This window comes from Lissotriton vulgaris, chromosome 6 (genome assembly GCF_964263255.1).
Source record: "Lissotriton vulgaris chromosome 6, aLisVul1.2, whole genome shotgun sequence".
NCBI lineage: Eukaryota > Metazoa > Chordata > Amphibia > Caudata > Salamandridae > Lissotriton > Lissotriton vulgaris.
Genome location: NC_141694.1, coordinates 827,128,573 through 827,144,970, shown reverse-complemented (window position 1 = coordinate 827,144,970; position 16,398 = coordinate 827,128,573). Strand labels below are relative to the sequence as shown.

The 16,398-nt window shown below is 43.1% G+C and overlaps 1 protein-coding gene across 2 annotated transcripts in view; it reads left to right on the top strand.

Moving 5' to 3' along the window:
* Nucleotides 1-14,976, top strand: part of RMDN2 (regulator of microtubule dynamics 2) — a 726,737-nt gene extending 711,761 nt beyond the window's left edge. For both annotated transcript variants that reach the window (XM_086926853.1, XM_086926852.1), the window contains exon 11: nt 14,470-14,976. In XM_086926853.1, coding sequence (XP_086782979.1) covers nt 14,470-14,523 — 54 coding nt within the window. In that variant the 3' untranslated portion in view covers nt 14,524-14,976. The remainder of the gene's footprint in view (nt 1-14,469) is intronic.
* Nucleotides 14,977-16,398: the final 1,422 nt, after the last annotated feature.

Sequence of the window (16,398 nt, the reverse complement as noted above, 5' to 3'; positions counted from 1 at the left end):
GCGTCATGGTCCAAACAGGGACAGTGAACTTCTTACATGCCCTGGAACTCTTTTGTAAATTTCTAGGCATACCGCTCGGAATTGTCTTTAATGCCATACAATTCAGAAATCTGCTCCAGTTATAGGCAGTGCCAGATTAACAAGTAGGCACTGGCCTATGGGCCTCACTCCTTTTTGGGGCCCCAGGACAACGGATCAAAATAATATTGATTTCAGCTTGAAAGAAAATGACAATCAAGCTTTCTTAAATACTGTTTCCAAAAGAGAGAAAAAAATGAGTCAACTCAAAGAAACGAAAACTTTACATTAACGACTCTATAGAGAAAATACTGTAATAATGTAATGTACCCTTTAACTACACAAAAGAACATAAATCAGAGACATAAGATTCACATAACAGTTTGTCTCTTAAAAGCTTATTTTCTGGCAGCTGTCAGTTTGTAAAAACAAATCCGGTGCATCGGACGAAATTTCGACTGCCTAGGGGCGTCAACAGGGTTTCTTCCGGCACTGTTTGTAGGAGTACATTTAGTGTAGCTTTTCAACTCTTCAGAACTGAACTGACTTTTATGAATTGAGAACAAGGAGAGTAGCAGAATGTTAGTACATTTCACACGGTCTAAGGAGGCACACGGGAGTAAAAGCATGTAGATCTGTATGCTTACCATACACAGAGTTTGAACAGCTTTTTCATTCACTGTTGATATTGGCAAGCCATATTGCTTTTACCACTGAAGATCAAGCCAATTCATTCACAAGAGGGAAGAATCATTAATCTTTCAATTACTTGGCACTTTTCACAAAGTTGGAGAAAAACAACATCGTTCACCTTTGCCTGCGCCAACCACAATTTTTTTTGTGTGGTAAAAACATCTACCTTGTTTATATAATTCAGATGTGCTTGATTATCCATGATTGTCATTCTTGTTTCATAATGTTTTCTTTACTCAAACTAATGAGAATCGGCAACATTAATGAGAAAGCATAGGTATTGCAAAAATGAATACACCATATTCAGTCTTGTGACTCTCTTCCTAAAGGAATCAATATAAGGACGGAGAAGCAAAATCTCTTGCCTACCCTTGTGAACGACTGTGACACGTGGAAACAGAATCTGTCAACGTTTATATTCACAGTTAGGGCTTATAACCACATAATATCTATGATTGCTCAAATATTCCAATATTGTAAATTTATGGTAAGTGTGGGAACCACCAATTTTCTCTGCAGAAGGGCAAATAGATGGCTATTCTGAATTTCATTGAATTCTCACAAATTCACAACATAGTAAGTAATCATCAACATTATTGGTGGCATATAATACCTTCTCTTAGTGCAAGAAATGCTGGAGAAATAGTGCATAGTGTGTGTGAATTAGTCCAAGCCTCAATATTTTCAGTGGATATAGGGAAGGAAGTTTCTGTAATAAAAGTCGCTGTACATTGAAAGGATCCTTGCCTTTAATTCAGTTCTGCCTTTGTTTCTCTGTCAAAACAATGTTTGGAAAAGCAAAGGAGCGTTCATAATGGTTCTTCATTAGTTTCTGTGACATGGAAAAATAGGAAGGACTATCAGGGGCATAGCTTGGTCACTAAGTTTGGGGGGTGAGCTTCAGATTTCCCCACAATCATGCGAGTTCAAATACATTATATTAGAAGCAGTCCAGGAGAGAGGCTTAAGGAGCAGTAGGAAGGGAGAGGAGTGCAGAATGTGAAGGGTATTTATAATTCAATATTAATAACCATGTTTTAAGACCTTTAAAACGGAGACAAGAATGTGTGTGTTTGTCTGCATGTGTATCTGAAAATAACAATGGAAATCTGGCAAACACCTCACCATACACGACTCAAAGCACCTGTGCCCAAATATTTACTACAAAATACATGAATAAGCGGGGTGTACTGCCTCAAACAACCCTCCCCCCATGAAGCTACGCCCCTCAGGACTATAATAAAAGGTTCCCCTACTCACGATTTTCATTTGATATTGCAACAAAAGATGAATGTATATTTTGTGTTATGTTAATAAACATTTTTATGTCACAAATATCCGGAGGCGTTAGCTTAGCGTGGTAGGCTAGGATTCAGCATTTTAATTAGACAAAAAGCCATGTTTTGAATGCCTTTCTGAATGCTAGTAAACACAGCATGGCTCTGATATTTGTTCTTTCCAGAGTCTAGCTGGGCCCAGCACAACGCTTCTACCTTCCCAGTTAGCCCTATATATACTGGGGATAGCAAAATTGTTTGCTCCGAATGAGCGCAGGTGTCCGGATGGCTCCTATTTTTTAAAACTATGTCTCAAATAAGCTGGCCTGCCTCCACGCAGAGGATTGTAGGCAATGCACAGGGCCTTGAATGTGGTACGTTGTCTAATCGGGAGCCAGTGTAGATTGTGGATAGCTTGTGAAGCTGACTTAAATTTAGAAATGCTAGTGAGCAGCCTGGCTGCGGCAATCTGAAGAATTAGCAATTTATTCATGTGTTGATTCTACATATTGAGGTAAAGGTCATTAAAGTAATCAACTTTTGATAAGGTCAGGGCAGGGACCACAGTCCTCTTTGATTCTACAGGAATGAAAGGGAGGACCTTCTTAATTGTCCTCAAACTGTTAAATGTTGAGGAGATCAATCAATTCATTTGTTCTCTAAAGGTAAGTTTACTGTGCACAATGACTCCTACATTTTTTGTTTCATTAACTGGAACCAGGAGAGTACCTAGCTCCTCTGGCCTCCATGACAAGTACCAAAACGTGGGCTGGTTCCCAAACAAGATTACCTCAATCTTGCCAGAATTGAGTCTTCGACAATTCCTGTTCATCCAGTTGCTAATGTTAACATACAGTTTTGAAATCTGTCTCCCATGACAGTATCCTTAATTGCCACTGATATCACAATTTGTGTATGGTTCGCATAGGATGTAAGATCAAAGCCAAACGATCTTATCAGGGGCTCAAGTGATATGCGATAAATATTAACAACGTTCGGCTGAAGGACGAGCCCTGTGGAACCCCGCACGGGAGAGAAAAATTGTCTGAAACATATGGATCCAGGGCCACTGCTTGAGTTCATTCCGATAGAAAGTATTTTAATAGGGAGTGTGCTGAACCTTCTATACCTATGGCACGGAGACGGTGTGTAGGGGGTAAAAACAGCGCACATAGCAAAGTGTGTAAGTTAGATGGGAGGAACGAAATGAGGTGCGATGCAGGAGGTTATAATATCACAAAAGAGAAAAATGGAGGGATTGAGGGAAGGAAAGAAGGGGTGGAGAGGTTGGGCACGAGCAGCAACATCTTTGGAATTTTGGGGGCCAGGAGTAAAACCTATTTTGGGGTCCCTGTTCCCAACAACTTTGGATTTACGATCTATTTTGAACTAAAACATAGCCATTGATCAGACCTTAAAAGTTAAACAATAATTTAAAAAAAAATATGGGAAATTGTTTATTTAAAATCAGCACTAGTACTCCTTTTCTCGAGTTGCCCATGCACTGCCTTGATCCACTTACAGCACACTGTTTGGCATGGAAGTGAACTAAGGGGCAGCCCTGTATGAGGTTGTGGTATACTTTCAAACATTCTATGACCAAAACAGGTATAGGTGGTTATTGCAGCTTGACTATTCGAATAAATGAACGAGGGGCCCTGTACTGACCAAATAATAGTCTCCTTTGAAAGGTGGGGCCCTGGGCTGGAGCCCACTTTGCCCAAGCCTTAAAACATCTCTGTGAACAAGGAGTAGTCCGGGAAAGAGTGAGGGGGAGGAACAAGTGGGGTTGCTGCGGGCAGAAATGGAAGATTGAGAGAGACATGAAAGAGCGAGAACAGGTCGAGCCGGCAGGATTGGAAATGAGGGGAAAGTGGAAAGGGCAATACCATCTGCAGGCTGCAGGCAGTCATGCCTGTGTTCGTAAAATAGTTGATCATGCAGTTCAATTAAACACTCCATTGGAAGCCTAAAGATACAACCAGACAGCAGGTAGCAGCAGGTAAGACAGAAGTAGCGGAAATAGTCTGATATAGCTAAAAGGAATGGCTGAAAAGGAGCATACTCAAAGGCCGCTATAGTATATTAGGGACAGTAGGTCTGTTTGCTAGCTGCACTGTCAAAACTCAGACTTGAAAAGAATTAAGGAGGGTTTTAAATATGCATGTATGTATGTATATATATATATATATATATATATATATATATATATATATATATATATATATATATATACACTTACCTGCATGTCGTGAACAAGGCATGCTGGTACCTGTAGTTAGCCGACGCTGCTGCGGTGCTGTTCGTGAATCCAACCCCGCCCACCTGAACAGCCAATCCAGGCGGGACAGAAGGACATTTAATACAGACTCTTCTGGCGTCTTTAAACTGTAGCTGGGGCTGGCATCTGAGGAAGGTATTGCACCGAAACGCGTCATGCCAGAAGCTCCGTGGAAATAAAGACCCTTCCCACACTCCCCTGCAGTGTCTCTCTGGTTCTTTCACCCCAAAGAATGGTTCGTGGCATATATATATATATATATATATATATATATGAGCAAGACGGTTGAATCCGTCGAAACGCGTCAATCTAAGCACTAAGGAAAATAAACTTGTTTCTGAACAAGACCCCACAGAGTCAGCGCCTGCTTTCTTAAGTAAAACGACAGGATTGGAGAAAATATATATATATATATATATATATGTGTGTGTGTGTATATATACATATATATATATATATATATATATATATATATATATCCAATCACAAAAGTTCACCAAAGCTTGGAAGATCATCACACAGGTAAGTTTGGTAATGTGCATTTATTCACGAAGGTTGCAGGCAGTTGCGGTAAAAACAAACATCTTGTGCCGACGCGTTTCGAGTCTTCCTGACTCTTCTTCATGGGCAATAACACGTTGAAAAGACCGGCATTAGCAACCATTTTAATCTGATAGTCCCCGCCCCAGTGGGCGTTGCCAGTTGCATGGCTTTATGGTACTTGTGGTTGCACAATTCAACTCCAATGAGTCCGTCTTTGTAACAGCGTGATATTAAAATAATAACCACAGTGGGGTGATGTAGTTATTACTTGTGGCTGCTGCACTTTCAATCCTTCATGAGCACTGCCTCCTCTAGTGATGACACTGGGTGGTGTAATCGTCGCTGCGCTTACAGCTGGGCATCTTCCGCGATATATACATATATATTATCCAACAAACGCTAAAGCTTCTCAAGATGCACTCAACAGTGCGTCTGCCATTCGGCATCACGGTTCAGCCCGCCCCAGCCATCCAAGTTCGTTGTGTTGCCGGATGCGTTTCTGTGGCCATCATACCACTTCATCAGAGGCATTTCTCCTGTACGCATTGGAGTGCTCTTATTATACTGCATGCTGATTGGTTGAAAAACCCCTCATGGGTTCAACTGCGTATTTGATTTTTTCATACAGCACGCTGGGATGTGTAGTCACATCGAGCTTTCATTAAACACCTATAGTAGGTTCCTTTTTTTTTTTAAATATATTTATTATTTTCCATTTAGCACATTATTTAGACAGAGCGCCACAATTTTCAAAACCATAATTTGATAAACATAAACGTGAACATAACAGTACTTCGTCTCTGATTCCGGTAAATGAAATCCCAATGCCTCATGCATAATCCTACTTACAGATATTTCCTAAACATTGCCCAGAAATTACCAAAATCCTCATGACGACCCTAACCCCGCCCGCCATTTACTAATAGTTTCCCAAATTCGTAACCCAATTGTCTTCCTTTCCTGCCTTTCCTTGCACAAATGGGTTTTTCTAAATTATATGCTGCCAATAAATTAGACAACCATGTTTGCAAACATGGTGGGTTCTTATCCAACCAGGCCCTCGCTATGCATAACATATACACAGCCATGGCAACAAAGATGAAATCTCGCTGCGGGATACCATCTTCGGGGACTACTCCTAACAATATGTGTACAGGTTTAAGACTTATCTTAATACTTAAGGAGACCTCAAAGAAATTTTCTGTATCCCTTAAGAGTGTGTGCAGCTGTGGACATAGTGCAAACATATGTATTATATCTGCTTCTACTGAGTTGCAACGCGGGCAGGTAATGCCTGTAGTCCCACCCCATTTCGCTATCCTGGCCGGGGTATAGTAGAGTGAATATAGGGTTTTATAGTGTTGCGACTGCAACGACGCAGAGCAGAGAACTGTCCGTCCTAAATCCAGTGAGTCCTGAAACCACCCTATCTCGCCTTCCAGTTTCCCTGCCCATTTATCACTATACTTATCCATATCATCCTGCTTTGCATCTAAGAAGCTGGAATAGAAACTTCATATCGAGCGATCCCCCCCTGATCTTATTTTCTCTATGATCTCAATTCTGTTAAGCCCCACCTGCCCCCCATCCTTACTCCCTAGAAAACTCCTTATCTGCGGGTACTTAAAAAAATCCTGCCTATCCAATCCAAACCTATCCCTCAAATCCAAAAATAATACAAAACCCTCCGAATTCCTAACATCTCCTATCTGAACAATCCCCTTTGCCGCCCACCTTTCCATTGTCATATCCCCAAATACCTCAGTTGGAAAAGATCTATTTTTAAACAACCTTGTATACCGGTTAAATCTCCCTAAGCCCAACTTTTTCATAAAAGCACTCCATACCTTAATACCCGCCTCGACTGTCTTAAACCTGGTCCTTTTATAGTACCCATACTCTACGCATGTTAAAAAACAGTTTTCCACATCCTCTCCCAGGACTGTAGCATAAATTCTAGAGGAACAATCTGTTATTCTTTGATCTAAACCCCCCCCCCCTCCTATCAGCCCTTGCAGATACTGAATTGCAGCAGCCCAATAATATCATTTAAAATCCGGTGCCCCCCACCCACCTCTTTCTCTCGATAGTGTCATGAACCTATATGCCCTACGAGTTTTGCCCTGCGCCCAATAAATCTATTAAGAATACCTTCCAGTGTATTGAACCATTTTACTTTGAAGAAAAGAGGGATTGCCCTAAAATAATACAAAAATGTAGGCAATATAAGCATCTTAATTATGTTTGTGTACCCCATTAAAGAAAGATGGAGGTTATTCAACCGTTCCAAATCCGATTTTACACTAACCATCAAGGGAGCCATGTTGTTCTGCACGACAATTTCCACATCAGCCGATATTGCCACCCCCAAGTAGACTGCCGACTCTACGACTCTTGGGTCTATACCCCCTTGTACATGCTGATTACAGACTATCTGGGTCTTAGATGTATTCAGACTGTAACCAGAGACCTGGCCGAAATTCTGAGCCTCCATCTCCACCTCCCTAATGGCGCCCTCCGGGCTGGATGTTAAAATGGCTACGTCGTCTGCATAAGCCAGTGTTTTTGCTTCACAACCATTCAGGCTCATTCTGGGAATCCCTTGATTACCTTCCAACCTATGCAAAAAGGATCTAGATATAATGCAAATACAAGAGGGGATGATGGGCAACCTTGTCTAGTTCCTCTTTCTATTTTGACTGCTGCTGAATACCCCCTATTGACTCTAATTCTAGCTGATGGGTTCTTATATAAAGTCTGCATTGCTTTAAAAAACCGTTCCCCTATACCACTCCACCTTAGGGTAACCCATAGATATTCCCAGGAGACTCTATCGAATGCCTTCTCGGCGTCGAGAAAAAGTGCCGCCATAGGGTCTCCCAGGATACCTGCCGCATCAAACATTGTGATCACCTGCCTGGTGTGTTGCGTAGTCCCTTTGCCCGGTATGAACCCATGCTGTGAGCAGATTACTAAGCTCTCAATAATCCCTGCAAGTCTCTTGGCCAACATTTTCGAGTAGACTTTGACATCAGCGTTCATGAGGGTAATCGGTCTGTAAGAGCCTGGCTGATTTGGTGGTTTCCCTTTCTTAAGAATCACAACTATATCCGCTCCACCCCATTAATCAGGAATTGCTTCCCCAAGCTGTGCTTGCCTCATAATGTTAAACATATCTGTGCCTAATACTCCTTGAAATGTTTTATAAATTCCACCGGCAGCTGGTCAGGGCCGGCAGCTTTACCCGAGGGAAGAATACTTAATGCCCTTAAAAATTCCTCCACCTGAAAAGGTGCTTCCAACTCCTCCTTACTTTCCGTGGCAATAAGTGACAGAGTGACACCCCTCAAGTACCCCTCAATCTCTCGAAGCTCTCCCCCACTAACCTCCTGATATAGGGATGCATAAAACTGCCTAAAAACTTCCCTCACTCCTTTCACCCCTACAATACTATCTCCTTGTCCATCTATGATCTCCGAGATATCTGATGCTGCCATCCTCTGCCTAGTTCGGACCGCCAACAGATGGCCCACCTTCTCACTAAACTCATATGCCCCTTCCTTCCTAATTAAATAATTCTCCGTTGCCTTCTTAGATATATGCTCTGTGGCTGCTGCCTTAAGGGAGACGATTCTAAGTAAGTGTATTTCTAGCGACAGCTGCTGCCGGATGGCTACCACCAATTCCTCTTCTGCTTCCATCAGCTTTTTGTTTATTTCCTCTATTCTGCATTTTTCCCTTTTCTGCGCTGAAAGTACATAACTCAAAGTTTCCCCCCACGCTCCGGCCTTAAATGCATCCCAAACCACCCCTGGAGCAGCTGTTCCTCCATTAATATCCCAAAAACTCCTAATCCAACCTTCCATGTACTCCCTATATCCCTCATCCTTGAGCAAAGCTCTCTCAAAAGTCCATTGCCTTTCCTTCATCTGGACCTGACCTATTTCAATAATTAGAACTAAAGGGCTGTGATCTGATACCACAGGGGGATGTTTTTCCATACGTGCCCCCATCAGCAGCGACCCAGAAATCAAAAAATAATCTAACCTGACCATCACTCTATGGGGGGGCAGAATAAAATGTACTACCATCTCTGCTTGGATAGATCTTAGTCCAAGGATCGATCAGGGAGTTGTGAATGACCAGATCAGATAGTGCTCCATACGTTCTCCTTTCCCTACCTAGATAGCAACCTCCCGCCTGTGCGAACGTGCTTTTAGGATCGTGTATATTAAAGTCCCCGCAGCTTACTATTGGCTCTGGCCAATGCGCCAACTCCATGTCCAAATATTGAAAGATCTCGGGATTATCCTCCGTTGATCCATAGACTGTAGCGAGGGTGAATTTCTCCCCTTTAAAGGTTAATTCCAGAATCACCCACCTTCCCCACTGATCCTCCTTTTTCCTAATCACAGCCACGTCCCCAGTTCTACCCAAGATTGCCACTCCCCTATTCCTAGATCCTTGCTTAGAATTTGCAAGAACAACAAAACCCAGCTGTCCCAAAAGATAGCTTTTTGATGCCTCTATATGCGTTTCTTGCAAGCATACCAAATCCAGCCGCAACATTCTCAACAGTGCCTCCACCCTGAGTCTTTTATTTACTTCATTTAAACCACAAACATTTATGGTGGCAATCCTGCAGCTCATTTAGAAATTTCAAACATTTCCCCATGGACTAAGAACCCTTCCGTACATAATAATAACCAACCCCACATGCTATTTCTCAAGTTGAGACCGTCACTTGATTGCATGTGTTGTAATTTCATGACCAAGTACTGTATTAGCTGTTTTGCTTGTGAGCTACTCTGTCCTCCTCTGTGCTGTACGACCAGTGCAAACTAATTCTTCTCCGCCATTTCTTCCCCCCTTGATCCCCTAAACCCCTCTGTCCCTCCCTACCCCCCCTTCCTGTCCCAACCCCCTCCCCCCCTCTACGGGCAAATAGGTCAGAAAGACCTATGTGTGGTTGCTACAGTATGTGGTAGTCGCTAACCTCCCTCTCTACACCCCCCCCAAATTCCTTGTACTCCCCCCGTTCTCCCCCCATTAAAATACAAGACAAGATCATTGCCATACATTACCATATCCCTGGACACTATAGCCCAAGCACCTCTTTTTTTTTTTTTACCTCCCTTCTGCGACTTTATTGCTCCAAAAACTGCTGGGCTTTAAATTCCGACCAAAACATTGATACTCTCCCTCTTGTAACCACCTTTAACCTTGCTGGAAATAACAGGTAAGCCTCAGAACCCATTGACTGAAACGGCTTAATGAGTTGCCTCAACCTCCACCTCCTCTCTACAGTGACATGGCAAAAGTCTGGCCTGGCAAAAAAGGAGGTACCCTCAAATGACCGTCTACTATCTGGCCTTGCCTTCTCCATGAGCTCTTCTCTAAGAAGATAATTCCCAACATATATCAAAATTGCTCTAGGGAGAGGTGGTTTACCTGCCTCCCCCCCCTCCACCCGTCCTTTCTTGATTGTAAAGGGGAACCTGTGGGCCCGTTGCACCTCCCTCTCCCATTGCCAGTCCGATTCCGGGAAAGCCCCTCAAAGCAGATTTACAACAAATTGCAGAATGTTCTGCCCCTCTGTCCCTTCTTCCACACCCAAAAGGCGAATGTTATTCCGCCGCTGACGGTTTTCAAACTCCTCCATCTTCCAGAGCATATCGTCAGACACCTTTTCCTGGTTAATTTTAAACTCCTGCCAAGCTCCCATGTCGTCCTCCAATCTTCCTGTTCTCTCTTCTACCTCAGTAACCCTATTTGCCATGGCATCATACAGTTTGTTAACCTTCTTCAGAGTGTTATGTATTTTTTCGTCGCATGTCTCGCCCTTCGAATTTCGGCCCTGGCCTCCCCTTGAATCTGCTTCAGCGTGTTGGTAATCATATCAAAAGGGGCCTGAAGCTGTGCCGAATTATTCTCCTCATAAGTCTGTGAGGTGGCCGAGTAGTCCCAGAGAAGCTTCTTCCCCACCCTGGTTGGTGACCCTAATCCTGAAGCCTGTTTTCTTCCTTTAGTCCATCTCTTCTTCTGTGTACTTTCTTTCCCTGACATGCTGTAGGCCGAAAGTGACCCATCCTCCTCCTCCTCCTCTGTCCCAGTCTCGCTTGTAATTGAGACATCCGTATCCTCATTAACAGAATAGAAGCATTCTCCCTCTGCTGAGGCTCCTTCAGCCCCTTCAGACGCCTCCACATTGTTCAGTAACGAACTCTTCTTAGCCAGGCTGGCCTTGCTACCCCATGAGCTCCCTGCTTTCAGTTCGACCTCGACCTTCATTAGGGCCTCAAGCATGTCTGCACTCCCTGCTGTGCCAGTCCCTAGCCCCTCGTTCACCACGCTGCCCACCAAGGCATTTACCCCTCCGGTATGGGTAGCCTTACCCGGGTTCCTGTCTGCCTCGTGGGCCACTGAAGTCTCCATTGTCCTGTTTGCGCTTGCCGGGCTTCCAGCAAGCTCCCCGCCACCACCGCCTCCGCCCGAGCCTGAAGGTGAGTCTATGTTCAAGCGTTGCCTAGCAACGACAAGAGCCGCGTCAGAAGCGGCGTCCTCTGCAGCGTCCTCGAGGACGCTTTCACCCCGGGCTAAACCTTCCTCGAACTGCTGCCCGATTTTTGGGCTAAAGACTTCCATCAGGGTGGGCTGCCGAAGCGCAACATCCTTGCCTCGTGCCAGCCCCCCTATCTTCTGCTTCTCCACATCCGGTGTTTCCGATGGTGCTACTGCTGTAGGAGTCCCGTCCTCGGGTTGCTCCCCCCTTGCTGGTGCTTTACCTCGCACTTCTGCCTTTTTCCCCTTAGATGCTGGTGCCGGTGCAACAATCTTCCGAATGGCACCCGATTTCAGGGTCGCAGGTACGACCTCCTTCCTTACGATATCGGGCGGGTGCTTTACCACCGCAGAGTCCGGCAGAGATTTCCCCTTCTCCTTCTCCAACCGCTGCGGTCGCGGAGGCATCCTCCTGAAGTACTGCGCCTCCCGAATTGCTCCAAGTATTCCAAGAGCACTTGCCACCTTCAGATGCAGGGCCCCGGGACCGAGTCTTTTAGCGATGCCCCTTTTCAGGCTCTCTTAACAGCAAAGGCTTTTCTGTATCAGGAGCTCAAACGCCATCAGGGAGAACACGCATCTTTCAGGTAAGAGCCATCAGGGGGATATAGTAGAGAGAGGTCTCGCAGCGACTGCTCACCACAGCCTGTCGGCAGCCATCTTGCCTCGCCAACACCTATAGTAGGTTCCAATGCGTTCAGATTTCAGAGAGTCAGTTAGAATCCTTGGTAGGATTTGGATGTGATGGGAACAGGCACTTTTAATCAAGACGCACTGTCCTGGAAACCGGAGCAGGAAGGTTCCTCTCTCTCAGCCTCTCATTCCTTCGAGATGGTGCATCTTGCACGGGACGGCACCCGTGTCATAACATTATCCAACAAACGCTGAAGCTTCTCAAGATGCACTCGACAGTGCGTCTGCCATTCTGCATCACGGTTCAGCCCGCCCCAGCCATCCAAGTTTGTTGTATTGCCTCACGCGTTTCTGTGGCCAACGTACAACTTCATCAGAGGCATTTCGCCTGTACACATTGGAGCGCTCTTATTATACTGCATGCTGATTGGTTGAAAAACCCCTCATGGGTTCAACTGCGTATTTGATTTCTTCATACAGCGTGCTGGGATGTGTAGTCACATCGAGCTTTCATTGAACACCTATAGTAGGTTCCAATGCGTACAGATTTCAGAAAGTCAGTTACAAAGTCCTTGGTAGGATCTGGATGCGATGGGAACATCCACTTTTCATCAAGACGCTCTGAGCCGGAAACCAGCTGGGGCGGGCTGAACCATGATTCCGAATGGCAGACGCACTGTCGAGTGCATCTTGAGAAGCTTCAGCGTTTGTTAGATAAAATTATGACACGGTTGCCGTCCCATGCAAGATGCACCATCTCGAAAGAATGAGAGGCTGAGGGAGAGGAACCTTCCTGCTCCGGTTTCCAGCACAGTGCGTCTTGATGAAAACTGCCTGCTCCCATCACATCCAGATCCTGCCAAGGATTCTAACAGACTCTCTGAAATCTGTACGCGTAAATGTTCAACTTTACACAAAGCTAAATGGCTTCTGCCAATCAAGTTGCAGATGTCCTGATGACACTGAGCTGATGTTGCTGGCAATGGATTCTCCAATAAGAATGCAATATCACCATACTTTCTCTGTTGCTACACCACGTCCCTCAATTCCCAATGTACAAGATCATTGCCAACTTTCTGTCAATATTAGATACTGTAGAAGAATTAAAGTATAGTGAGGGCAAATGTTTGTGGCTGGATTTATTGATTGGGGTCAATATTCACTAGTTCGTACCTTCAAGGATGATCTTAAATGAGTGCTTCACAGACCTCCGCCGTGTATCTGAGCTATCAGAATGCCTCACAGCCACAGATTCCCAAAATAACAATGCCTATCAGCAGTTTCTCACAACGCAAGTTGCCCTCATACCAGGTTTCCAGGGCCAGACCTTTTGGCTTTGCCAGGTCTTTTTTTTTATTCTGGTCTTGAGAAAGATTCTAATATTTTGTTGGCCTCTTGTTAAAGGGAATTTAGGACCTACCCTTTTCATCTATTGGTCTGTCCACTGTCATCCACATTTTTCGAGGCTGTGGGTCAACCCACTTCAGCCAATTGATCTTTTGCTCTGTGAGTTACAGCAGTTCTTTCTTTATCAATCGCTCATATCCACCATAAAAGAAATGCATTTCAGTGCCAAGGCTGGTGGCCCGCCTACACTTTATTTTGCCAATGCTTTTTTCCTTACTTCGTTATTCTTTTTTTATTTTTGTATACATTCTTTTGTTATTGGTTACAGTAGTCAAAAGGCAAAATTACTTTTTATATATCAATAAGAATCAAATTTTCCTGGATAGTACATTACGAATAAAACACATTCCTACATCTGTTCTTTGTACTCCAGCCTGGTAGGAATATGCTGATATAATGAATTTATATCAGATGGTTAAATATTTTTTGCAAGCATATAACCACCATGTTAAAGTGGCAGCATTTTTTCTATTTTTGTTTCTTGTTTTTCTTTTTCTTTCATATGCCTTCAGTAAAAGAAAATTAATAATCACCCCATCAGCTTTTGAGGGGCAGACATGTTGGCTTTGATAATGCTTGTTTATCCTGCTTGAAATCTGTATAGCTGAGTGATATATAATACATACCATGTGGTCACAATCTTACACATGAGTTACTGGTAAACGTGTAATGCCTAACTCCGTATTTTACTCGAATCTTTTATATTTGCATAGTCCCACAGTTCCTTTTTTACAATCATTTTCAGAAATGAACAGGGAAAGAATCAAATAAAAAATTAAACCAGTAGATCAGCAAAGGTTTTGTGTATCCATTTAATAACCTGTTTTTCACTTACTCGTGCAACCTCAGTTATTTAATATTTTTCCTATTTAAAGTATGTGTCGAAAATCTTTATAAAAACAAATATCTCTTATGTACGCAAATAGTGCTCAAAAGTCTATATTTTTGTACTAACTGACTCCAAACAAATGTTGCCACTGGCTTATGAGTAAACAATTTTAAATCGCAGACGTGCCTTCCTGATGCACTTGTGTATTTATAATGTTTGTTTTGTAGGATAAAGAATCTCAAAAAGATTTGGAGGCGTTACTTTCCACGCTGAGGCAATAACAAGAACTCTTACCTAACATCACGTCAGTACAATCAGTTGAATGGAGTCCAAGAGCCTGGCTGATTTGATGACCGCCTGAAGTTTAGGATACAACTATATTAATAATCATGTACATGCTGAGATCTTTATCTACTCTTTAATCATTTGGTAAAAATAAATTCTCTTCCATTTAGCCTCAGTAATAGAGAGTTTAGAGCATTGTCTGTGAATCAGTATAAATCGTTGTAGATTTGTAGGACTATCCTCAAAAAGAGGTGAAGTAAAACCATGGAAAATCTGTAAAAGTCAGTAATCGCCACTTGTACATTTGAAGATGTTTCTTTTACAGTGTAAGTAAATAAGGAAAAGAAAGCACATCATAGCCTTTTAGTATATTTTATATTTCTTACAGAGATTAATAAAGCAATAATATAACACACAATGGAATCAATAAAGATGATATTTTTATTAGACATCTTGAGAATGTAATTTTTCTCCTCACTTAGTCGACCTGACTTTATTTCAGGAACAATTTGCAGTAACTAGGAATACAAATGCAGCAAAGCCAATCAGTGTGCCTTGTTTGTGAGTTAGTGATTGGGTGAGTGAGGGAGCGAGTGATGGCACTGTGATGATCTGCTCACCCCAGTAGTTACCCTGCAAGCACATTATATTAGACATTGAGATATAACAATTGTGTACGTGCAAACATGCTTACGCGAACGTGTGTATTAACTTGAAACTGCTGTCTTTCTTCTCTCTGAATTCCATCAGTAACCTACATTTACTTTTGCTCCCTTTAGCAAATGGGCCACAGAACACCTTGTTCTGTGTCCTCTTTCCACTCTCCATCCAACCTTCCTTATAGAATAGGCATAATCATTGTTCTTGATTCAATGCAAGTCGTAGAGATCAGGCCTCCAACCCTTCTTCTGCTGCTTGTACTTCCTGATGGCCCCAATATTGGCACTGGACGGGATCCTTCCAATATTTCCCCAAGGGAGTCATCTTAAATATTACCACCTATTCCAGAGTCATGACTGTAATAAAGTTAAGTCAAAAGTAGTTTAAGAATAGGCACCCATTACTGCTGATACCAGAGACAGGATTGCACTAAGATAAGTGGGAATGATCAGCCCAGAAAGATTACATCCTCAAGATCCGATTCATTGTCTTTATAGATGATACAGTGGCCTGGTCTGTTGTAAACCCTCCATGATTTAGAATGGTTATCTAGTGTAGGAGGCTGTAGAGTATCCTTGTAGGTCCTTCAAGACAACATCAAATGCTTTTCAGACCAATTTCGGAAGAAGTCTTCAAAGAGGTATAAAATGTCAAAAGCCCAGCTTAGACCAATGAATTGGCAGGTGCCACTTCCCAGCATCATACTAGAAAATGTGCCATGTCTAATAGGAATGTCAGAGGCATGGCCTGGGTCAAAAAGGTCCTATGCTGGTCCAAATAGCTCGAGAACCTGTTTTTAAGTTAAATGTAATATAACCTCAAGGAAAAGGGATAGCACTGCATTTCCAGCATATGGCAAAATCATGTTAGATAGCTGCTTCATACATTTTTTAAAAACTATAAATAAAGTTTTCAGCTCGAATCGGGGGTTCTGAAAATGGGTGAAACCTTGGGAATAATGCCACTTCCTCCCACCACCAAACTGACAGCCATTGAGATAAGCAGCAAAAAAATAGCCCTCATCTTTAGCTGCTGTTCTTTTAGGTAAAGAGGCTGAACTTATGGATTCCATAGGATGTAGTTCTACCACTTAACCATTGCTCTGCATTTAATATGTGGGTTGCTTTGTGCTATGTTATGCATATTTGTGGAGCGCACTCTTACCTTTGCGTAATGAGACTACTCGAAAAGCCAGGTCTTCAGTTTCTTGT